The 25,524-nt window shown below is 40.9% G+C and overlaps 1 protein-coding gene across 1 annotated transcript in view; it reads right to left on the bottom strand.

Annotated features, from left to right (window-relative positions):
• The window catches only part of RLF (RLF zinc finger), a 52,474-nt gene extending 27,213 nt beyond the window's left edge, over nucleotides 1–25,261 (bottom strand). Inside the window, exons 1-4 of the mRNA XM_074161943.1 lie at nucleotides 25,049–25,261; nucleotides 19,528–19,682; nucleotides 12,958–13,039; nucleotides 508–640 (exon numbers count right to left, since the gene is read on the bottom strand). Coding sequence (XP_074018044.1) covers nucleotides 508–640; nucleotides 12,958–13,039; nucleotides 19,528–19,682; nucleotides 25,049–25,261 — 583 coding nt within the window. The remainder of the gene's footprint in view (nucleotides 1–507; nucleotides 641–12,957; nucleotides 13,040–19,527; nucleotides 19,683–25,048) is intronic.
• Between the last annotated feature and the right edge of the window lie 263 nt (nucleotides 25,262–25,524).

The raw sequence follows: 25,524 nt of genomic DNA, 5'->3' as shown, positions 1-25,524 counted from the left end.
CCTTTTCCTCACCTCTGAACATTTTCTGACTCAAGATCTTACTTCCATAGTCTAAACACAATGAGCTTCCCAGCCCAGAGCTTAATAAAAGGAAACACATACACTCATGTTGCCCCTCCACATGCCTCTGAAAGGTGTGAATGTGCACAATTGCTCCTTGTGAAGCATTCAGGAAAACATTTAAAAGCACGGAGTTATGAAGAAAAAAACACCTCAGGGAGTAAAATTTCCTATTTTTATGATGGAAAAAAGAAATAATTCTGTTGAAAAAAGGAGTTTCAAAATATTCAAACTGCCCAAGCAGAGATGCATTAGCAAGGACACATTATTCAGAGTGCCAGTGAGACAGCTCCATCATAAATATTGTTTAGCAACTTATAAACAGTACTGTACAATGCAATTTAAAATACAACTCTGTTCTGACTTTACATCACTGGTTCCTCACCAAAACTGCACCAAGTAATTTCTTAATAATCACGTTATCATCTCTGAAAGTGACATTCTTACCTTCCTCAGTTTCTACTGGTTGCTGGGATAGAATTTTAAGAAGAACTGGATTTTTCCATACTCCTTCCCTTGTGATATCCACCAATACTTGGAGGTTGTTATTCCCAAATTCCAGTAAAGCATCATGTGAATCCTACAAAATGTAAAAAAAAAAAAAAAAAAAATCATTACAAGTCTTTGCTAAAAAGTAAAGCAATGCAATTTTACATCATCTGTCCTAATATTTGACTGTATTCTAATAAATTCATACATTTCTTCTAAGTCGTTACTGTTTTGACACGTTTGCACTGGGATTTTAACAGTATGTCCTTACACTTGTCTAATCCTACAGCAAAACTTCCCAATTTCAAAGTACTTAAAGTTAACTGAAATGGCTTAACTTGAAAGGCCTATTCCACAGTTGTAACTCTTCCAGAATTTTTATGTTTTGCCATGTATATGCATACATATAAAATTAGAGAAATCACTGTATAAAAGACAAAGAATGATTTTGCATCAAAGCATTTAGTGCCATTTAAGAAGTTGGAATGAGGATTCAAAATGAGTAACAAAATGCTGAGACTGTAAAATTTTACATTTAGTGTTAACGCTACCAAGATGAGCCGGTCAATTCACTTCTCTGAGAATTATTTAAGCAATCACTCACCAGCCAGAGGAAAGTGAGAGCAGGGGGGAAACATGCTTAAGCTACATAAGCAGCAGTGCAATGGGAGATGCTCAGAAATTACTCTCATCTGCCAAAAGAGGTAGGGGTCATATGAAGATGCAGGTTTCCTGGTGGTTAGAGATGCAAGAAGTTTCAGGGAACTTAAAGAGAAAGCAGAGCACGATACCCACAGCAGTGACTGCTGTACAACACTCAGAGTCCAGACCAAACTGGAACATTAATAATTTCCAAGATGAAAACATCCTTCTACTGGGTACAGATACACCATTTCCTTAGAAACTAATTCGTGTCCAGTGCATTTACTCTAAGAACCAGCAATTTCTGATCCTGACAGTTTTGATGCTGTGAAGGCTGACCCAGAGACCCTGCACACCGAACAGGTCTACAGCTGAAGTTCATCCATCAAACCTGTATATACAGCACAACACTCAAAGTGACCAAGGACCTACCACTTTTAATTTTAGAAATCTGAGGAGTGAAGGAGGGAAGAAAAAAAACAGGTGTTACACATGAAAAGACGACTAGAGTCTAACACAGAAGAAAAAGCAAAGATTCTAGCATTTCATGTCCCTAGCAGGAAAACTGATCTAGGGCAACTTGCACTGAAAAAAATTAAAATATCACCACACAGAATTTCCTAACACTGATAAACTGAAGCCAACTAACCGTAGGCAATTTGTGGCGACATGTTCAGTAGAAATGCTTCCCACATGAGTCACAACACATCTAAAGTTTAAGAACTAGTTTCAAAGGAGACTGAACTACCTTCTACAACCAAGTGAATCTGTCATGAAAATACCCAAGACTTTCCCATTAACAGTAAAAGGCATCTTTGCATTAGATAGATGCCCTTTAATAAATTAGATATTGATGTTTAACCCCAGCCGGCAGCTAGGACCATGCAGCTGCTCGCTCACTCCCCTGGTTGGGATGGGGAAGAGAATCAGAAGAGAAAAAGTAAGAGAACTTGTGGGTTGAGATAAAGACAGTTTAATAAGTGGCGCAAAAGCTGTGCACGCCAGCAAAGCAAAACAAAACAAGGAATTCATTCACTGCTTCCCTGCAGGGAGGTGTTCAGCCATCTCCCGGAAAGCAGGGCTCCATCACACATAACAGTGACTTCGGAAGACAAACGCCATCACTCCAAATAGCCCTCTGCCTCCTTCTTCCCCAGCTTTATGTACTGAGCATGAGGTCATATGGCATAGAATACTCCTGCAGCAGGACACTCTGCCTAGCACTGACTTGAACTTTGCCCCTCTTGTAAGGGTTTTCTGGTGGAAAGTTACCAGACATGTGAAGAGGTCACATGGTCCTTAGTGTTGAAGCAGACCCAAAACAAATGTCACAGGCTAAGATGCAAAACCAGATATCTCCAGGAGGAACAAAGAAATAATAAGAATAAAACAGTGTTTCACTGAGCAAGATGGTTTGGCTTAGCAACAAATGACTGACAGTCAATTCATAATATAACAGCTGAGTCGCATCTTTGACCAGGAGGGATTCCAGTACCCTTCCCTCCATGGGTGTGTTTGGGATTCCACCCGAGTGAGGACACTCCTCAAGGTTACCCCTCGAGGCTGTGTGAGAGAGCAACCCATAGTTGCTCACCCACTTGAGTAATATCAATCTCTAGAAAATAATTACTTATCACGCTAGCTTCAAATTATTGATTTAGTAAATTATAATTGTAATGAATAGTAGCTGTAGCTTTTATACTGCATAGTAGATGTTCTGATTAATGTCCTTTAGCCTGAACACGCCATTATCAATCAAGATAAAATTTTATTTGGTTTGCGTATGTATCTCAGTTTGCCATCCTTAACCATGCAGTACAATTCCTTTGGTCAGCTGGCGTCAGCTGTCCCAGCTGTATCTCCTTCCAACTTACTGCGCACTCCCAGCCCACTGCTGGCAGGGTGGTGCGAGGAGCAGAAAAGGCCTTGACTGCTTAAAAACCACCAAAAACATCAGTGTGCCATCATCCCAAATCCAAAACATAGCACTATACCAGCAGCTAGTAAGAAAGTTAACTCTATCCCAACTGAAACCAGGACAACATTCAACATCAGAGGACCAATTTCAGACCAACTTTGGTGTTTAACTATCCTGCAGCAAACTGCACTCCATAGATCTCTGCACAGGAGAACATGGATTTAACTCTTGGGCAAAGCATCTACCCACTAAGGAGTGAAGCTGCATTCCCAGCTAAAGAGTCACGAGGGGAAAATTACATTCTTGCAGTGAAGGTTTCAACTACATTGATCCACAGCTGTCATAAATAATAGTCTCAGAAGTTTCTCAAAGGACTCCTCTCAAATAACTCTAAAACCACACTATCAGACACGGTACTGAGTAAATCCTAAATTAAACTGAAGCATAGCTAACATAAGGCTCTTCCCTCCTCACTCCCTGATGATGTGTATCTGCTCCAAGTATACCATAGCATGCTTGTATACTATATGGAAAAAATTTGAGTATTACTTCTCCACTGAAGTCTGTGTCCAGTGGCAAGTTTATATGGATCCATGCATCCCCTGGATAGTCTGACAGTCTCTAGAATATGAAACTAAGCATATGGCACTCTTCAAGGAGTCTACACATCCAGACATCTTTAGGGCATTCTTTCACTACATGCCTGAGAACAAAGGCAAATTCAGAAGTCATTCCCAGCAAGTACCAAGTGAAGAATCCAACAATCAAAAGGGGACCACAGAAAGATGCATATACTCCTACAAAGCTCATTACAGAAACCACCTTCCTGCTTGCTCATCTATAACACACAATGAATTGTGAAATTTTAGAGGATGAGCAAGAACACTGGGGGGTGTTCTGAAACGCACGTGTTAACTATCTGTAGATCTTACTGTCACAAGAAGCACAGGGAAGTCAAGGAAAAGTAAAGCATGTTCTGTATGTTCCCATGTAAGCTGATAACATAGCACAAAATGTATTCCTGATTCCAGAAACTAGAACTGTACTCCACAGCTAAGCTAATCTTCTTCCTACGCTAGTCATGACATTAAAGTAATGTGATATGCTGACTAACCTTTTGAATAAAACAGGATTTCCAGCTATAACCAGTCTTTAATGTAATAGACAAGATGGGAAAGGAGGAAGGAAGCAAAGCAAGCTATCAGTTTTCATTGTTAAAATCCTACCTAACCATTCGCCACCTCCAGCTGCTAATCAGACTTCATGTCTCACAAGGTTTGGTGCTTCACAGTGACTTGGATCTGGGATATTGCAAAGAAGCTGCCACAGCTTGTCCTTAGGCTATCACCACTTGCTGCTCATATACCTGGACACCAATCACACAGCAGAGTAAATACAAGGCTCAGGGGTCAACACCGAGACAATACTTTTAACATCTTTATTAATTGTCTGAATAGTGGGACAAAGCATGTTATCTATGAGTCCACGGTTCATGCAGAACTTGGAGAGCAGCTGGCACTGAAGGCCGTTCAGAAAGACATTCAACAGGCCGCAGAACATCACTGACAGGAACCCACTGAAGTTCAACACAGGCAAATGCAAAATGCTGCACCTGGCACAACCCCAAGTGTCAGCAGAGGCTGGTGACCAGGCCAGGCTCCAGTTTGGCACAACAGGCCTCTAGGGTTTGTAACTTAGGTCAGCAGTGAGCCCTTACTGCAAAGGCAGCAAACTACGCTGAACAGTTTCTAAACAGAGCATAACCAGGAGGTTGGTGAAATGTTTATTCCTCTGTGTTTGCTATTTTTGAGACTGCACTGGAGTACAACACTCAGTTTGTAGCTCTCCTGTACAACTCATTTGCCACAGCGGAGGAAGTCAAGCAAAAGCCACCACACGGCCTCCACAATCCTAGGAAGAGAGAGTGAAGAGGGAAATTTTAGTGCTGTCTTTATCTTTGCTATACTCCCCAGCAGGTAGTTTGTGTCTAGTGCGTCAATAGACAAGTCACATAAAGGGAAATTCTCTAAAGTGTGCAGGGAAAGCGTATCAATGTTTCAGTGCTCTCACTTTGAAAAGACGCCATGGTTTAACCCCAGCTGGCAACTAGGACCATGCAGCCCTTCACTCATACACACACCCTCGCCCCAGGGGAGGGAGGAGAGGAATCACAGAAGCTCATAGGTTGAGATAAAGACAGTTTAAGAGAACAATAATGGAAGAGAAACAAAAAATGGTAAAAGAATATACCAAATAAAGTGATGCAATAAAATTTCTCTCACCACCCGATGATCAGTTGACCAGCCCCTCCTGAGAGCAGAATGGTATATGGTACGGAATATTCCTTTGGCCAGCTTGTCCTGTTTACACTCCCTCTCAGCTATGGGAAGCTGAAGATGTCCTTGACTTAATATAAACATTACTTAGCAACAACTAAACCAATACCTGTTATCAACATTATTCCCATACTAAGTCCAAAACACAGCAGCTGAAACCAAGACAAAACACTACCCAAAGCTGGTGCAATATCCATTCTTAGAGACACTTGGTGGGGCAGGATCCTAAGCAACCTGATTCAAGACAGCCCTTACTCTGAGCAAAGAGGTGGGTTAGATAACTTGATGTACCTTATGACTCACAATAGACACCTTCAGAGGGCTGCACATTCAATGGATTTACCAGACATACTGAAAGCACACTTAATGGGAGTCAGTGGTTCTGCCCTACATTAGGCTCTTCCCTGCCTGCAAGAACAAAACCAAACTAACATCAGAAGTGAGTGTAAAAGCACACACTAGGAGTTCTTTCCAAATTAAGAACTATGGTGCAGACTTCCACCTCCTAAGTTAAAAGCCTCATAGCTGAATGGAATAATCTCGCAGTTTTGGTAACTTTAACCATCTCATATTCCTTAGCATTACCCAAGATTTTCTGTAAATATTGCCCCAGTGCTGATTTTATTTTTAGATAACTGCTGTCACTGTGTTGCAACTCTTAGCTCCTAGCATACTTGCTAACTAAAATAATTTATTAAAGAATAATATATTTCTGAAAATCGTTATAAAGAAAGTAAAACTAGCAAGTGAGCTATCACAGTGAGACCACCTCAAAATCAGTTGTTGATACCAGTACAAGAGTTGGTGCTAATTTGCAAAGATAGCCAAGTGTGCTGCTTCCAATGACTGATTTCCGGCCCTGAGCCTGAAACATTACTCACAAAGTCAAAAAATAATATTTTGGAGTTTCACAGCTGCATCCTGAAGATGCAAGTAACTTCATATGTTCTCAACCAGAGCTGAAACTGCTCTTAACTAACAACATTGAGACTAATACATAAGGTACAACACACAAAGGTTGCAGGCTGTATTTAAGCATTTGAGAACATCACTTAAGCAATCCTCATGCTCACAGAGCTGTTCCTCCTATCAAGTCTTTCCTTTCTGTGCAATCTGGTTCAGAAAACCAAATTCAGCACAAAGAGCCTCAGGGGATCAGTGGGGTTTTTTGTTTTGTTTTTACAAATTAAAGCACAATCAGCTCCCCGCTTCACACACAGCCAGTAGAATCAGGCAGGTGAATGAGAGACTTAAGTCAGTGCTGCTGCCAGAAGATGCACAAGTTATAGCCTCGGGACAGCTTTAAAAGTATCAGGTATAAACTTACATCAGTTTGTTGTTAACGCACAGTCTGGAGTTTCCTTAAGTGGAAGTTATGATCATATAGGAAGTCAATGTATATCTTTTTATCCTCAGACTTGGGTGATTAGGAAAACAAATACAGGTGTGCAGGTAGAAGGGATACTGTGTCTTGCCCACAAAATAAATACAAGCCCGTTTGGACAATCTCTACTTTTGACCTTTCTCAACTATGCAGCACCATACATTAAGTCTTTTCAATACAACAGGTTGCTAGAGCATCCATTGAGCATTCTCCTCCCATATACTAACATTACAGCTTTAACCTGTATCAGGCTCAACTGCAGATCAGGTCAAACACTAAGTCCAAAAAAAATCAGGATTTAACAGCCTATGACTTTGAATTTCACCTGGAAGACTGAACTCAATGAGAATTACTGGGCTACAGCACTCTGCAAAGGCATCCAGCACATGTTATGCCTTGGAAAGAGGTGGAACTGACCTGCAAAACTCTTCCAATTGGTTTGTATTAAATAAAGGCAGGAAGCGCCAGGTTCCTCACAGTTATGACTTGTAAGAGAAGACAAGACACCACATCTTTTAAAGAGTATGTTTTCTTGAAGAAAACAACAAATCAGAAGAGTTCCCATTATCAGACCACCTTTGGTAATCAGTCTGCATTTTTTTCGAGGGTACTGTTTATATGTTCAGATTCTTCACAAAGCATTAATAATCAAGAAGAAATAACAATTTTACTGCAAGTCTTGAGAATTTATGCCATTTCCTAGCATCAACTGAATAAAGGCATATAACTCAGACTTTCCTAGCCCTTACTGTTGAGAAACAGTTTAACAAACATGAGAAAGGATCACCTCAAATTACCAATGTTTTACTGTACTTAAAATGTACAGCAGCACTGCAAGAAACATAGCTTTAGGAAGCCACAGAGAGCTCTCAGCACATATTACATGTATATATGTGTGTGCATACGTGCATGTACATATGTCTCTCAGCACATATTACATATATATACACACACATATATATAGTAGCGTCACTCAAACATCTGTTCCACCAACTCCAAGACATTTATCAGTGAAGACGACTGAGCTACGCACGAACAGGATTTTCAGCTCTCCACAGTTCTGAAAGGCGAAGAAAGGGAAACACCAACTCTTGATCATATGAACTCACCCTCACTCTTGACAGGACGGAGTTATACTCATCCTGGCACCAGCAACCACTTGCCAACCAACAAGTGCCAAAAGACCATACAAGCACATTTTGTAATGGCACACTACACTAGCTGAGATTCATTGCCTCTCAGCGATACGTATCCCAAGCCCCTCTGCTACTGAGTTGCATGCTCTAGAGGAGCTACAAACACTGCCTCAGAGAAAGACAGAATAAACCACTTATCTGCTGCCACCACTGAAGCAAGACGTAGCTGACAAATATGAATTATCATACAACTTGGACAACGGTTGAGGTACTATTACTGGAAAGACTGCTATCCCACAGATTACGACATTCTGTGATTCAGGCATCCAATGTAAACAATGTTTTCCCAACAGCAACTCTTCCCTAATCCAAGCGCTTCAGGACGCAGTACAGAGCTAGCAGAGCCCAGTTCCATTATGAGGATCATTCACATTTCAGCATCTTTGTATTAAGAGCTGAAAGAAAACCCTTAGAAGCTGAGAAAGCAGGGGCCTACTATAAAAGTCAACTGATTTGCTGAATTAGTACTGTGTTTGAGATTAATAGAATGGTTTGGGTTGGAGGTGCCCCTAAAGATCATCCAAGTCCCACCCCCTCTGCCCTGGGCAGGGACACCTCCCACCAGACACTTCCCACCACGCTCCAAGCCCCATCCAACCTGGCCTTGAACCCCTCCAGGGATGGGGCAGCCACAGCTTCTCTGGGCAACCTGGGCCAGGCTCTCACCACCCTCACAGCAAAGAAGTTCTTCCTGAGATCTCATCGCAATCTCCCCTCCTTCAGCGTCAAACCCTTCCCCCTCATCCTGTGGCTCCCCTCCCTGATCAAGAGTCCCACCCCGGCTTTCCTGGAGCCCCTTTAGGGACTGGAAGGGGCTCTAAGGTCTCCCCAAAGCCTTCTTTTCTCCAGGCTGAACCCCCCCAACTCTCTCAGCCTGTCCTCACAGCAGAGGGGCTCCAGCCCTCCCAGCATCTCCGTGGCCTCCTCTGGCCCTGCTCCAACAGGTCCATGTCCTCCTGATGTGGGGGACTCCAGACCACCAATACTGAAACACCAGATATGAAATTCACCAGCATACATAGCATAAGTAACTAAGTACTGACAATAAACTCTGCTTCTATTCTAGATGCTTAGCCAAACCTTTAATTATTGGACATACTGAAGACGATACGGCTAATATTAATGGAAATATTTACAAAAATCTACTACAAATACTTCAAAAGTATTTTAAGAAATCTAACACAAAATTTAAGTATATAGATCTCACTAAGTTAAGACAACACATAAACAGGTCCTGAAGAAAGGGACACAAAGAATTTCATTCTAGATGAAGTCAGGAAAGGATAATATAGTAATAGCCTATGGACAAAGTTAAAGAGAAAATACAATCCTTTGAAGTTTACTGAATATACCAGGATTTTTCAGTCCTGGCAATTTATGTAAGGCTTGAAAGGAATCCTTGTTCCACAATCTGTATTAAATTCCCATGACAATACATCTCTACTCCCACTAAACGCGCTGTTTCATCTTCCTCAACTGGCCAGATGACATACATCCATCCCCACAGTACCTGTCTGCTGGGTTCCTCCGCCAGATTGAGTTTACCTGTATCAAGGGCCCTGTTGTAATTCTGCCCCGACCCTTTCACTTGTACTTTACAGCATTTCCTCACACATGTCCACTTCCTTTTGCCTGCTGCCACTGTACAAAATATGTGCCGAGACTCCTGCCATACAATCTCACATCTTGTTTTCATTTCACACAGGTTGCCTCTGCTTTTGCTTAGATATAAGGAAAACTGCAGGGCATAACTACTGTTATTGAGGATGAAAGAATTTAGACAGGTTTACAACAGGTGTAGACACCAAATAAAGCTTTTGACAGTGTTTTGTGTATAAGTTTCACTGACATCTAACACTCCATTTTCAGCTTTAGAACCGTCCCTACACTGGACGGACAAAGGGCTGCTTTGAAATGCAACCTTTTTCCCCTCCTAGGATGAAAAATTATTTCAAGTTTCAACGACTCTCACTATCTGTGCAGATTGTTACAGAGCAACAATTACTGCAGGCAGATCTGAAAGAAATACCTGTCCCACATTTGCTGCAACTACCAGTTACATTTGGAGTTATATTCCTCATTAGCCACACTCACCCCTTTTGTTAGGAAAGGAATAAGCACATTCACATCTGTCATTCTGGGACAGATAATTTTGCAGTGCTTTGCTACCGGAGATTGTAGCACATTTGTCTGGAGATTGGCACATTAACATGGTCACAGGCTTTAAAGCTACAAGTCCTCAAGCGAGAGACTACGAGTGATTCCTGCCTGAAGGTCTGTATTGCCTTCTGTATGACTGCATACTCCTTCTCTGTTACTCTCCTCTTCTCTCATGAGGAGTGAGTTCCTACTATATTCCAGGGCAGGTTACAAATGTTCCCATTCTCATATTTCTCCAAGAGTGCTACTTAAAAACCTCATTAGAAGCACCTGTTTGTAAAAGTCCACAAACCTCTTCAGCAAGGTTGCAGAGTACTCCCGTGTTTAATAAGCTTTGCCCAAATCTTTTACTCTGGGGTGCTATTACACGAGTGCTAAACTCGGAAGCCACAGTTTCAGAAAGTCAGTAAAAAAGCCAAGTGTAGCAGCAGCACATCTTGAATTTTCCCTCTGTTCTAAAAGTTGACTTGAGAGATCTGTGTTTGTGTCACCCTTCTCACCCTGGAATTTAATAGTTTCCTTCCAACATACTCAGCCTGAATAAAATAATCTCATCCAACTAAAAACTCTCTATTGACAGAAGTATCAAAGCTCAATCACTTGCTTCAGAAACCTAGAAATACACATGCTTGTTACATCATAGAAATTATTCTCCTTGGTAACAAGAATTCTCCTTGCAGACCTCTCCAGTTAAAAGCTAGTAATTTTTAGAGTTGCTTTATACCTCTGCTATAATGGGGAAAAGCCTGCATATGCCCTCCCATTCTCTGAATATGAAATAACATCTTGATTCAGGCCTAGGCCATCTTGGTTACAAACTTACTATATGCCTTTGAGTGCATGGTAAGCTCATAAGGCTTAGAGAAAACCTTATCATCATGTTCCAGTATTCTGGCTACAAAGAAGATGGAGACTCCCTTTCTACAAGAAGCCACCTGGAGAAGATGAGAAGTAATGGGTACAAGTTACTCCTGGGGAGATTCCGATTGGACACAAGAGGAAAATTTTTCACAATGAGAACAACCAGCCGTTGGAATAATCTCCCCAGGGAAGTGGTGCATTCCCCAACACTGCACAGTTTTACGATTTGGCTGGACAGTGCTGGGTCTTCACTGGGAGCTTTTGCCAAGAAAGGTTGGACCAGATGAACCTTGAAGTCCCTTCCAACCTGCCATTCTATGATTCTTGATTCACTCCTCTTTATCCAACGACAACTGGATTAGCGAATTTAAGAGCTACCTTGGAAACAGTAAGTTCCAACTTCTTCCATCAGCCCTAACGCAAAAGATGAACCTATGGCTGACCAACCTTATCTGTGGCATCCTCACAAATGAACAGGTAGCCTCTGCAACATCATGGCTAATAGCTACAGACTATGTGTAATAGGTGGCATAGCTGGGTATTGTCTAAATAAACTGATATACCTTCAGACTTGGTTGTGGAGTGCTGCAATGTCTGCTATCATCTGCTGCAGTCACTAAGGGAGTTACAGGACTTGTGCACCAGCACTCAAAATAAAGGAAAAATCTTTGACACCACTAAGACCATAGGGTTTAAACTGTACCTACTGCATTTCTTTCTACTACATAGTACACACCACACCCAACTGTTTTTAGGGTTGCCATAACAATAAGTAGTTCATGGTTATTTCAGGAAAAGAAGGTCTGTCCACATCTGAAAACACCAGTCACAGACCACCTCAGTCCCTTCTGCTACTAGCAGGACTACAAAGCTCTACTAGATTGTTTCTCTCAGTTTAAAGTGCCAGGTTTATTCATCTTCAGTCTGCTGAAGAGTTTTCACATGTGCAATTCCCCCGACTACAGGTGAAACAAAAGTAGAAGCTCCGTCAGAACCTTTATACCTGCATCTTCAGAGCTACTGCAGCAGCAGCAGCCGCCAAGCCCCAGGGACTGAGGAAATCCCCAGTCATAGGGGTATAAAGTCTTGGGGTAAAGTCTGCACAAGGACAGCTACAAGGTGTAAGTTAACTTCCTTCCAACTACTTCCTGCTGAAGTCTTCACTTCAGTAACTTGTACCTAATATTAGCTTCCAACCATTAGTCACAGCTGATTGCCAGAACAGGCAATAGCAGCAACAATCAGTCCCTGGTCCTGGAAGGGTCTATTAGTATGAACACAGCAAGACTACCACTCCCGTCTTACAGCTCCACAAGGAACACAAGTCCTTGCAGACAGCTGGGTACTACCTTCAGACTAAAACCTGGAAAACATCTCTTCCTCCTACATAGTCTACAGTAGCCATCTTCATTTGAGTGTAGGAATAGCAGTATTATGACCTTGTTTCAGCACCACCTCAGAAGAAACACTTCTAGGAACTACCTGGACTAAAGACCTGTCTCACTATTTCATCCCTCTGAAATCAGGTGTAGACACTAACTTGCCACTCACATCTCCCCAAAAGCTTTTTTTAGTCATCTTCAAAGTAATACATCACTCCATTTAACTCAGTCTTTCACTCATACAAACCATTAGACAGATCAAGATTTGCTACAGGTCTCTTGCTGCAGTTGCCATTGTTTGTGTAGTTACAAATCAGCTGTTGGGCCTAAGGCTGCCAATACTGATGTTTCAGTTAGTCTTCGGCCACTCAGAAATTCTTGCTGCCTGGATAACAGCAACACAGGACAGGTGGAATTCAGGGGAAGAGTAGGGAAAGAAAACCCACAAAACCAGGAGCCCAACAGCAGCCTTTTTTTTTTCCCCTCCAAAAAATATGTAAATTGTAAAAAAGGAATTCAGAACACTTACCTGTATGGACTGATGGAATTCTAACCACACCTCATGCGGCAATTCACTTTCAGGAATTGAAAGCAGTAGCTCAAAACAACTCCTGGAAAAGTAAAAGGCAAGTAAGCAAGCTACCTGGACACATTCTGCAATTACATTAAATGACATCTGTGGCACACATTACTTAGCATTCAGATAAGAAATGACAGTAACATTGAAACATGTTTGACTGCACAAGTCAGTTAAAGGCCAGAAACAGCCCCAGAATGAGGCATGAGTCATCCTACGGAAAGAGTGCTCCTTTTTACTATGCACAACCTTGCTAGGATAAGATTGCAGTTACTGTTGTAATCCAAGGTAGTCTATTCAACATGGCTCAGGAACACTGCATTACAGGATTTCTGGTCCTTCCTCTCACAAAGGACTCCTAACATCCATTTTGAATAAAACTCATTTGACCCCAAGATGGTCTCCTTGCCTAGAGGGAAAATGAAAGCCAGCTCTACCCAACTTAAAGTTTCAGTGCTGACATATATAAGAAAACAGAACTAAAGAACAGCTTGACAGAAGACGACACATGCATCAGCACAGAAATGGACCTAGAGAACAGATCCCTAACAGTATCCTAAAAGCAAGAGACTGACAAGCTTTGTTAAGAGGTGCATCAGCACAGAAATGAACCCGCAGAATAGATTCTTAAAAACACCCTATGAGTCTTTGATAGCATTGGACAGGGGAAACATTCAAATACCTATGGTGCGAACTGCAACAAGCTCAAGAATTACCAAAAAAAAAAAATCCACCCACATTGATATGCATATTAAATATATTCAAATTAAAGTCAGAGTTAAACAAATCATATTGTACAATTCCCAGATTGTTAATTCACAGAGCTGCTGTACTTGCATAGCTCAGTTCTCTACACAAAACAGGTGAAGAACATCTCCTTATTTTTTCACCAAGCCAAGCTCCTGCTTAAAAATAGGACCCTAGCCACCCAGTCTTGATTTTTTGTTACATCCATTTTCAACACTGTCAATGATTAATATCAGTATTTGAGTCAGTCCCATCACAGTGGCATGTGAACTTCTGCCATGTATCCGATTTTCCAAATGAAAATTCAGGAAAGCAGGAAGGGTTCATATAGTTTTAACATCTCTGAAATATCCAGCAATTTTGAGACCTATGTATGGAAATATATTCCAATTTAAGTTAGGATTCCAAAAACAAGGGGGAAGCAAGCAAGACCTAGTTGACATTTCCTCTTTTAGACCATCAGGTCAATGCTACCCATTTTCAGAAACAAAAAGGGAACAACTCTATGTCTTTAGCACATTCATCTCACTTCAGGGAAAAGTCTTGGAGAACAAGAATCACTGTTTTCTAGGAGACAAAGCAATGGCAGGACTACTGCCTATATTGTTCTCAAATAGGGGCTATCTAACCTTATACAGGACATATGGATTACCTAAACTGCTGCACAGAACAATTGTTTAGTTTTTATAAATGGGTTAACTGATGACACTGTCTAGAGATTCACAAGATTTACAAACACCAAAAATGTTCTCAAAAATCATGACAATATAAGGAAAGAAAACTGGTCTAAGACCCCACATACAATAAATGTGCTAAATAATTGCTATAAGTGACACCTACATTGCTACACAGTTGCAACTCATGCTATTTTTAATTCAAAACCTCCACTCCCAAATATTAAATAGAAGAGCAACAGGACAACACATTCAGTCTTATCATAGACAGAAGAGCTGAGCTTGGGGAAGGGAAAAAGGAAGAGATGATCATAAAGCAAACATGAGTTTCAAAAATGCTTAGCACCCAAAAAGAATTTCTTTCCTTTCCCCCGTCCTCCTGACTTTTGATAAATACACTGAACAATTACCTGCAAAATGCTATGCCTAATCAGTTTTTAGCCAGATTCAGCAGTCATATATCATAAACAAGATCAAGCAGACAAATATTGAATTAACACCTGGTCATCCTTTTCACATTTCAGAAATCTGACTTCACTGCCCAATCCTGTTCCTAACAGAGGGTTAGACCTGCAAACGCTCTAAGCGTTCTGTTAAACAGGCAGAAAATATGACAGCCTTCATCACTGTCATTCAGTAATTATTTACATCATCAGGCACTAGAATCTCAATCACTACTATGCCCATGAAAAAGTCTCAATATTATAGAACAATCAGGACTAACTTTTTTTCCCCTTGTACTCAAGCCTGGCAATACAAGTTAATTCACCAGTTCAGATGCCTAGACCCAGGTGGTTGCTACTACACTATCAAAAACAGATTTACAAAGTCTCACAACAGCTGAATTTTAACATAAGCAATACCCACCCCCACCCCCCAAAACAAAAGAAAACCAAACTCAAAAATAAACCCCCAAAAAATCACTAAGTATGTGTCCAATTTTCTTTCATGTCCTACAGAGACTCATTCCACCAAATAAAACATTTGCAAACTTCACGGTTAACATGCTTTTGAAGAGGCTTTTGATGCACACCTCATTTTCAGACTTAAGCACAGTCAACCAGTCCTATCTATTTCCACTCTTCTAATTCCTTTTAATATTTTATCATCTGTTGTAGTAACACAGCACTGGACTGAACCAAGAACCAAAAATTCTTTTGTTGTGAGTCCTTAAGTCTTCCTAAGGATCCCAACACCAAGCACTCCATGGAAATCACTCCATGAGAAATCTGGAGCTTCGTGTGTATTGCCACCACATAGAACAACTTACAGCACAACTGCAAAAGTAATATTCAGGACATTCCAGCTACAATTTTGTTGGCAGTAAAATAATTAGTCAATTGCCTAAGTTTGTGTTCTAAGAATTGATTCAAACACACAGCTGCATAAAGGCTAGTCACCTTTTCACACTGGCACGTGGGAGGAATGGCCATTTAGCTCAATTCTTCCTTTTGGTCCTCCTACAATACTTCAAAACACACCTCTATCCCTAAAAGGCCATTTCCTTCTTTATTGTAATGCAATCAAATGGAATTTAGGCTAAGACCACAAATCAAAATACCAGGATCACTTAATGAAGTCAAGCCTTTCTACCCCCTCTACCAGTACCACAATACCTACCTACACAAAACTCAATTCCAAACTTTGGAAATACAAACAAATAAACTGCAATGGGTGCTTGAACATCCCCATTATTAAAAAAAAATAATCATTCATCTCAAACACTCAACTTCAAAATATCTTTTAGGAGATGGTCTCCTAGATTTGAGTTTCTTTATTTTGGAAGGAGTAACTCTAGGGGAAAAGAAACCCATTATTTGCATACTACTATTCTATAATCACTTTATAACTCATTCACTAGTATTTAAAGACAGAACTTTTAAAAAATAAATTGTAAAAGCTTCCAGAATCGTGTTTATTTAGATTGTATTAGAAAACTTTTATCCTAGGCTTTTTAGAGTTAAAAAGGTGACAAATTGTATATCGGATAATCAGCAGGAATAATTTATCTGTTGCCAGGATTTATCCTGCATTTGTTAGGAGTTGCATTAGCTCTTAATGACAGACAGTGGAGTGGTAAATGCAAGTTAGTGAATCAAACTGCAACAGTTTATTGTGTTGAGAAATGCAAACCATCGTATGTGCCTCCTCACATGGTGTTATGGAAAGCAAGCACAGTCTTCCCGGAAGCAAGGCGTGTTAGACTCAGTAGATAGCACCAGTAGGTGAGATACACCTCAAGCAGTTTGAGGTAGACTGGTCTTATGAGTTGAATCCAGTTTTGTTACTTAGACGATACGACATTCAGTTCTCCTTTCTCTTTTTATGGTTGAAAAGCATATAAACATCTTCTCAAAGATGTAGAAAAAGATGGTAAACTCCCTTTCAAACCAGTGCCATCAGAGCAAACAGGAAAATGTAGAAAGCAGTCAAATATCAGCTACTGACAAACACAACAGGAACTAGGAACGTTCTTTCTACTTTGTTAACTTTAATCTATTAATTTTAGGACCATATAAACCATTTTCAGATGGAAGTAAAATTTTCATACTGATGGTAGTCAGTATCCTCAGAAAAAAAAAAAGCAGCACTTCGAGAAGCTCGAGTGAACAATCAGCTTCAAGGGCTTCTTAAGATTCATGAGGATAACCAGCTAACCAGATCTTAGTGAATCACACCTTTGATACAGCTAATTCTTTATTAATTCTTCTATAGAGGCAATACCTTTGGTATAGTAATACTGGGGGCTAATGGGAATGTGTTGTGCTTTGTGGCTGCAGAAACAAGCAGTCTGAATTCTACTTTTACAGCCATGGCCAAGAACATTCCTGTTCCTCCTCAATCATTTGCCAATTCTGTAAACTACAAGACCAACCACTTCAAGCTTTCCTCTTATTTCCTACGGTTAGACAGTGTTAGACAGTGTACCAACAACATCTCATACTGCATCAGCATGATGTCTCTTATGGGCAGCACAGTACCTACATCATGTCAGATACACTGTGAACACACAATTGCCCTAGTCACGTGGCAGGGGAAGCCACAGTATTCTGAGTTTTGCTGTTACTGGCTCACCCCACTAAGTATGTCAGGAGGAGGAAGTTCCTTCCCCCTTCTCCTGGAGGGATGTTGGAAGGAAAGGAGGATTTCAATAGTAAGTAGAGCACTTGTGCTTTAGAAAAGGAAGCTTGCTCATTTAATTTCTCATCAGAGTTCAAGTCTGAAAATAGACAGCATGTACAACAGCTGAGGGTAACCCAGTTGTCTCCCCAAAAATCAGTTACATGGGAACAGTATGCTTTCATGTCCTTAACCAGGTAATATTCTCCCTCCTTCATGGAACTTAATTTATCTTTAATTCCCTGCTCTAATTTCTCTGTCCCTCCCTTGGAAACTTATGTAAAAGAAAAATGTGGGAGAGTTCAGCTAGGTATGCAATTTCCCTCACCCTGTGACCTCACTTGTTATCTTTTCATTCTTCAGATTCCTCTCATATGTAATCAACAGAAGAACAGTGGAGATTCCAGCAAGTCAGCCTCTCTACTGTCCTCCACCACAGTTTTCTGAATATACAAGGCACAACAAACTCACTCCTCACACTGAAAAATGGAAGAAACCATATGAGCAAAAGCAGAATATTCTGATTTTTCTCAACAAGAGAAAAGCAATTTTGATAAGCGTATCTGACACAGAACTTTCCTGCCCCAAAGTATATGACTGGCAAAATATATAAGTACTCCAGGTATGGATGACCTGCACACAAAGACAGTGAAAGGCAAACTAAGTGACATGAGCGGGAAACAACAGAATACACAAGCTAATTAATGACAATATGATGAAGATGAGAATATCCTACCCATAAAGGGACAGTCTGCAAAAGCACTTAGCATATTTTGCCAATAATATATGCATTATGTACCAGTACTTTAGCAGTTTAAGTCTTCAGTTTCCATGTTAAGAACTTAAGACAGACTTTTCCTGATTTCATGCGTTTTCCCTTCCTAACAGGTTTAAAAAAAACCTCAAAACCACTCCAAGGTCACATTTTTCTCATAACTCCAAAAAAAATAATTCAAGGTATCATACGGAGATATCCGTTTCTGAGCTGTTGATTTATATTGCAAGTCAGCACTTTGCAAACCAAGTATTTGACCAAGGAGTTAATTGCAAAATCCTTCTCACAAAGAAGAGCTGACTGTAAACTACTGATAACAAAAAAAAAAAAAACCAAACCAAAAACAGCCCACTGAAAAACTGCCACAGAATTACTTTTATTCTATGAAAATCTTTATATTCAAGGCTCTAGATCTTTGTCCTCTGCCCTCGAATGAAGCCTTATCAGCAAGGAAGGACCAGTGCATCAAGTTATCCCTTTTAGGCTAACTGTAGTAACTGATTATACTCCAACGTAAGTGAAAGCCCCCAGGCTACACTCTTCAATTCCAAATAGCTGCTTTGCATTCAAACAGACTTTGAGAAACTACAAGTTATTCCATCTTAGCTGATGGACTGTAAAAGAGTTCTCTCTTGTTTGAAGAATTACGATGCTTTAAGTCATATCTACAGACACTTGTGAAAGAGCTCAGGTTGAACTACTCTTACCTTTTGCTATCCTACAGCGACAGCACTCACACACAGCTTATATTGCCATAAACACGAAACAGCTTCTCCTTTTCAGAAAGGGGCATGTTCAGAACTACTTTGCATTAGAAGTGAGAGGACACACGAAAGCAGCAACTGCAGAGCTGTTAATCCATGCATGAAAGTCTAATATTAAATTTTCTGTTTAATGAGGACCACACAAAGCTTTTTCTACAGAAAATAATAATAATTTTCAGAATGTTAAAGAACAGAACCTTCCTAATACCTGCACATTTATCCAAATAAAGAAGAACAAAGACTTACCGCTTTTTCATATTAATTAACAAAAAGCTCAAGTACATTTTTGTGATATGATTAAAAAAAGTATTAAAGACATCTACTATATAATAGATCATAAATACAGCTGTTAAATTAAATATTACACTATTTCAACAACTTGCCCTTTCATTTAGGTTTTTTTTTTTTTATTTTAATATTAATGTACCAACTTAAAACTTACAGCACTAGCCTGCCAAGTACCAAAAGAACATCTTCACATTCTGTAGTCAAGTAAGGTCGTGCATTAGCAAAGCATTGGATGGAGATTCGATATACTTCCAAAAAAGGTAAAATATGTTCCGATGCACCCCGACTGCCAGCATACTGAAGTAGTGTCTGAAAGAAAATGAGTTATCATTAGAAGTTCTCATAGCACACTTTTATCCAAAAAATAAATATCAATATGCAATATCAAGCATAGACAGCAGAATAATTCTGGAAGTGAGAAGTTTTTACTCTGAAGGAGATTTAAAAATGGTAGGTTTTCTCCTCAACAGAAGTTCTCCCTTTTACTAAAAATTATTTTCATTTATTTCATTATTTTGATAAAGAATTTCAATTCTAGGGAGCAAGCTAAATGCAACTGGCAGAAATGTGAAGTGTTAAGATAAAAATTCAGGGAGAAGTTCTGCCATGGAGACAGAACCAGATATGTAACACTGGAATCTTTATGACTAGTAAGAATGCAGAAAAATAGGAAAGAAGTTCAAAGTTAGGAACATTATTCCAGCTGCAGTATTTTAAAGATACATGCATTACTCATACAGCAAACATGAATCCATTATAAGGGGATACAACACCCAGATCAGACCATTATGTAGTCATTTTTCAAATGCAAAATTACCCTAGATTTTACTACTTGACCATAGCAATTCTACATTACTCGGGCACAGTACTGAAGAAGCAACGTAAAGTCTAGCCAGTTTTAAGATAAATCAAAATAAGTTTCAAAAATCAGCACAGGGACAACAGTGGCATCTCTCAAGCCTTTTAAAGCTCTGGTACACTACCATGTTATTTTCTTACAGGCTACAAAGTAATATTGAGAGCAAGCAAGGCACTGAGCTAAGGGCATCTTAGCTCTACTGACAGCTGCTTCAAAAGTAACGTTCCTTCTCTAAACCCTCCTACAACTCCAGACCAGTCATGCTGGTACTCTCACCAGTTACAATCCCTCTCTCATGTTGCACCCTCCCTAGACATAACAACATTGATTAAGGCCAGCTGCAAATAAACCAAAAAACAATGATAAAGACTGTGCTTTCTGGAACCCTTAGGGCCAAGACTGCATGGAACAAAAAAAAAGTTTAGATTGCCCCAGCCTGGAATTCAACACAAGCCAAACTGTCCTAAAAGGATGATCAGGTCATACCAAGCTTCAAATTACTTCAAGTTGGGACTCCGACACAACCAATTTATTTTAACACCTTAAACAAACACATGATCATATCAGGTTATGACTGGAAGGAGGACACAACTGAACAGACCCTACAACGAGCTTACTAAAACCAAGTGCAGTCATTATAATAGCCAGAACCTTCTGAGACAAAGCCTAACTTCCAATACAGCAAGAAATAAATGGCCAGCTACACACTATTTTGTGGACTATCTGGTATTATGTCAGTGATCTAACTATATAATACTAGTCCTAGGGTAAAAAAAAAAAAAAAAAAAAAAAGAAAAGCAGCAAACATCCACTAGACTGGCACAACCATTTGTGAAATTTAAGAAACAAACAGAAAAAAAAAAACAAACCATCTAAGAATCAGTACAAATCAAGACTGTTTTGTAGATTATTCCCCTAGAACTCAGTATCAGTTATACAACTCATAGGTTAATGAAAGTTACAAGCTCTCCAAAAAGCCACACAATATTAATAAAAACATAAGGAGGGTGGGAGAAGGGAAGCTTAGACAGATTTAAGGATTTACAGAAATCATCCTTAAACACAGCACAAAAATCATTAGCAGAAGCAATGAATGACTAGTAACTAACCAGTCTAAGTGATTCTCTAACAGACTAATGAAGGATTTAATAATATAACTCAAATTATGTGTGACATTAGAAGCATTAAATTGCATTCAAAGGCTGTCAAGCTATAATCCCTAGAGATATTCCATTGATGACTATCATAAAGTCATCTGTTCAGTAAGCCCTGCAGTAATGCTATCATTATACTAAGAAATAGAAAGTCAAACATACAAATCTGCACTTTTCTAAAAATACATCCATTAAAACCACTCTATTAAAAAAAGCCAAATTTATTACTCAATTATTTAAACAGACAGTTCATAAACTATCTGGTCTGCATAAACCATAAAACATGTTAGAATATTTCCTAAGATTAAACAGACTTACTAGAAAACACTGCACCCTTGAGTGCAATCCTAGCATTGAGATCCAAGTCTTACAGCTAATATTAGCAATTCATCGAGTAGCCATTTATCCGAAACTTCTCCCTAAATAGATGAGCAATGATGGTTTCAGTGTATAGGACAGATTCAAGGCAAGAGACTTATTAATAGCTTGAATTTCAAAGATATGTAGTTTTGAATATTATTATGCTATCAGTATTAGCATACTGACAAATAAGCAAAACACAGTAACTGTATTACAGAGGCTCTTAAACGCCCTTCTGCCATTTCACAAGCAGTAAGTTTTAGTAGTCCACTAAAGACTTTTCCTGGAGTCTATATAAAAGATAAAATTAGGCAATTTTAACCTTGTCAGATATATATAATCTACATGCTTAACAAGTAACTATTTTATAAGCAATGACTACTCTCTTCAGGTAATTAGAAGTATTCTAACATTTCAAGTCTGGTTAACACGCATCCACCTACTTTAACTGTCCTCCTTTCTTTAACTAAAATAATACATCTAATTAATGAGTGGGGTGAGAAGAGCAGAGGCCAGCCACACATGTCTGCCTACCGTGTATTCTACAGACCAGCCTAGGTCCTCAACACTGCAGAGATTCTCACGTTGTGCAATGCTGGAATACCTGCTTAGCTACATTTCTTTGGAAGCATCAATTTTTTGCTCAGAACCAACTTAAATGTGTTAAACTTGCCTGACCTGTTATTACAGCTTTAAGTCTCTGATTAACAAAAAAACCTTCCATTTCTTCTAAAATATACCTGATTACAATTGACAGTCCTTAACTGTGTCACCTTTAATAATTTCAGAAAGCCAACAGGTGTTGGGTATTGGCAGACAGAACGCTTTGATGTCCTAAAACCTCTGCTTCACTGCTAATTGCTCTTCATATTTAGTATATAGTACAACCTCAAACACACACACTGTTCATTCTGGGAGCTCAGTATGTATGCAAACAGCCCACTAAACAGACATGTTTTTCCCCCAAGATGAATATGAAAAGCATTCACGCTTGTACAATATGAAGTTGCAGAGTGAACCCACTATTTAGGCTTCACAAGTTTCCTTGTTGTGTTATCCTGGACACCAATCTTACTCCCCTCCTCAAAACCAGGGATCTTCAGGGAAACTGTGCCATCCAGCATCACTCCCAGGAAGAGCTACTGGAAAGCTGCACATGGCAGCACAAGTTTACATCTAGAAAAACAGAGCATCCAGACAGCTCAAAGCATAGGGAAGCTACTGATTCGGTCCACAGTTTGTCATGTCCCAACAGCCTCAGTAACTTCCACAGCAAAACAAGAGCACCTTTCAGGACCATGCCACAAATGTACAAAGGATGGCAAATCCATTGCTGCCCTAAAACATTTCAGCTACCCTCATAGGACACAGCTACTTCCAAAAGATTGTATTTAAGCCCAGTTCAAATCAGCTTCTCTCTAGGCATGTTCTACTGTAGCTTAATAACCTTACAGGAAGATACCAGTGGTACCCTCCAAGTTTTTAATACAAAATTCAGCTCCTTAAATTTTACTTGGGGGAAGACCTTGTTATTTTTAAGTTTTATCTCTCAAACTCTACGCAACATTCACAAACATCCCCAGTCAGAAAGAGAAATCACAATGTAAAATTACATCCTAACCACAGTGGTTTGACTGCACAATGACATCACAAATTTATACTCCACTGAAGCTCCTGCACGACAAACCAGTGATTTCATGTTTTGCACTGTATCTCTTGGTGTACAGTCATGACTATCAGAAATGTCCCAAACAAACGGCAACCCAAAACAGATCTTTTTAATTTTTATCTGTACTATCTCTCACAGTGTTCTAAAATGAGACTACCACTCAATAACAGCACAATGACCTAAAGAGGTCTGCATTTTTTGTGGGACAGGGTGTGAGGGGTTTTTTTTTGTTGTTTGTTTTTTAGGTAACAGAACTGATTTCATCAAACCCCATTGATCAAGTACCTCTAAAGCTTTACCTGCACAAAACTAGTCTAGGTGACTTGACCACTATAGATATTGATCACCATAACAATCTCTACACTAAGTGTTAGCTGAATATTTGTTTCAATGTTTTGATGCAACGAATTCCACTGGAAACAATTTCAGCAAAACCTGAAACATGGAGAAAGTCACACGCATTATACCAGTCTCCATGTAAATGCAAGGTCACAAATCTTAAGAGTATGCTTGAGACATAGGTAACAGTATGCAGCAGCATCCTGCAGTTTGAGAAGCAAGACTTTTGAAACCTAACAAACAAACTCCCTTTGTTGGTTTGGGAAGCGATGAGTTAAACATCCTCCCAGAATGGCACGGTAAAGTACACAACCTGTGGATATGAAATGGAAGGGTAATATAATCTATAACACACCAGCAGGAATTTTTGTCTGATTTGGCATCCGATTTTGCCATTTGCCAGTCAAATACAGTGGCTGTATCAGCTGAGGGGTGGTTAAACTAGCTTGTAAAACAGATTTTTTTTTTTATACCACAGTTTCTTCAGATCCAACAGGGATGGCTCTTCAACCCAGCAACCTAACAACAATTATTCAACCCTAGAGTTCACAGTAAATGATGCTGTGGGGGAAACAAAAACTATTTAACCATTTAAAGAGTTTACTTAATAAGAAGTTATCTCCATCACCTCAACTTTAATCAAGATCAGCTCTTCCTCGAATTTTGTGGCTTGATTCAGAAACTGCTGATCCTTAGCCCGAGTTGCATTAAGCAAGTATTCAGACAGGATCAGCAGACCCCTGCAGCTCATTGAGTGACTTTAACAAACTGCAGGCCTTCACAAACCATCAAGCATTGCTTATTCCATGGCATATCGCAATCAAGGTGGAACACATAATTTCGATCACGGGGCATGTAAAGAAGAGGAAAGCGGAACTCTAGGAACCGAGCCAAGATCGCACTGAGAGAGCGCAGTGTGGCCCGCCTGCCCAAAGAACCCCTAAAGAACCTCCCAAAGGCTACCACCTGTCCAGGCCCTGTCAGAGTCGAAGGGCGAATGGCCCCCACGCTGCCACGGGCGCAGCCTCAGGCTGGCAGCGCAGCGCCCACGAGGCAACCCCGGGAGCAAGGCGCGCACCTCCCCGCTGAGTAGCGGCGCACGCCGCCGCCAGCCCCGGCCCACATCAACGGCAGTTCCGGAGGAACCGGCGGAGACCCTGGAAGGGGAGCCCTTTGCCGCCGGCAGTGCTGGGCGGGCTCCGCGGCGGAGAAAGCCCGCCGGGCCCGCCCCAGGCCCGCCGCCTGGCCTACAGCCCGCGCCGCGGCCCAGCCAGCCCGGCCCCCATCAGCGTACCTGGCAGAAGCCCCGACAGTACGCCCGGGACGAAGCCTCCGACACTTCCTGCTCCCGCAGCTCCGTCTGCAGCTGCCAGAGGCGGGCTCGGAGCGCCGCCACCAGCCGCTGCATCTCGGGCCGCGGAGCCCCCTCGGCCTCAGCGTCCGCCATCTGCGCCCGGCCCCACTGCGCGTAGGCAAGGATCACGTGACCCGCAGCCAGTGACTTCATCGCCCCGGGACGGGGTCACGTGATGCACACGTGATACGGGGCGCGCGTCGCTGTCCGTGCGACCCGCCATCCGGGGCCGCGGGCGGACACCTCCTGTCTAATGGCGTCACAGGACGCTACGGCAGCCCGCCGCGAGCGCGTGCGGGGCTCCGGCGGGGTGAGGGGAGGGGGGGTGGCATCCGCCGCTTGCCCCGCCTGCCGCAGCACTCCCGCGGCGGGGCGGGGGCGGGCCCGGCCGCTTCTTTTCCCCTCGCTGCGGGGCG

Source organism: Numenius arquata, chromosome 21 (genome assembly GCF_964106895.1).
Source record: "Numenius arquata chromosome 21, bNumArq3.hap1.1, whole genome shotgun sequence".
Lineage (NCBI taxonomy): Eukaryota > Metazoa > Chordata > Aves > Charadriiformes > Scolopacidae > Numenius > Numenius arquata.
Note: the sequence above shows the minus strand (reverse complement) of the source record. Positions and strands in the feature narration are given on the sequence as shown.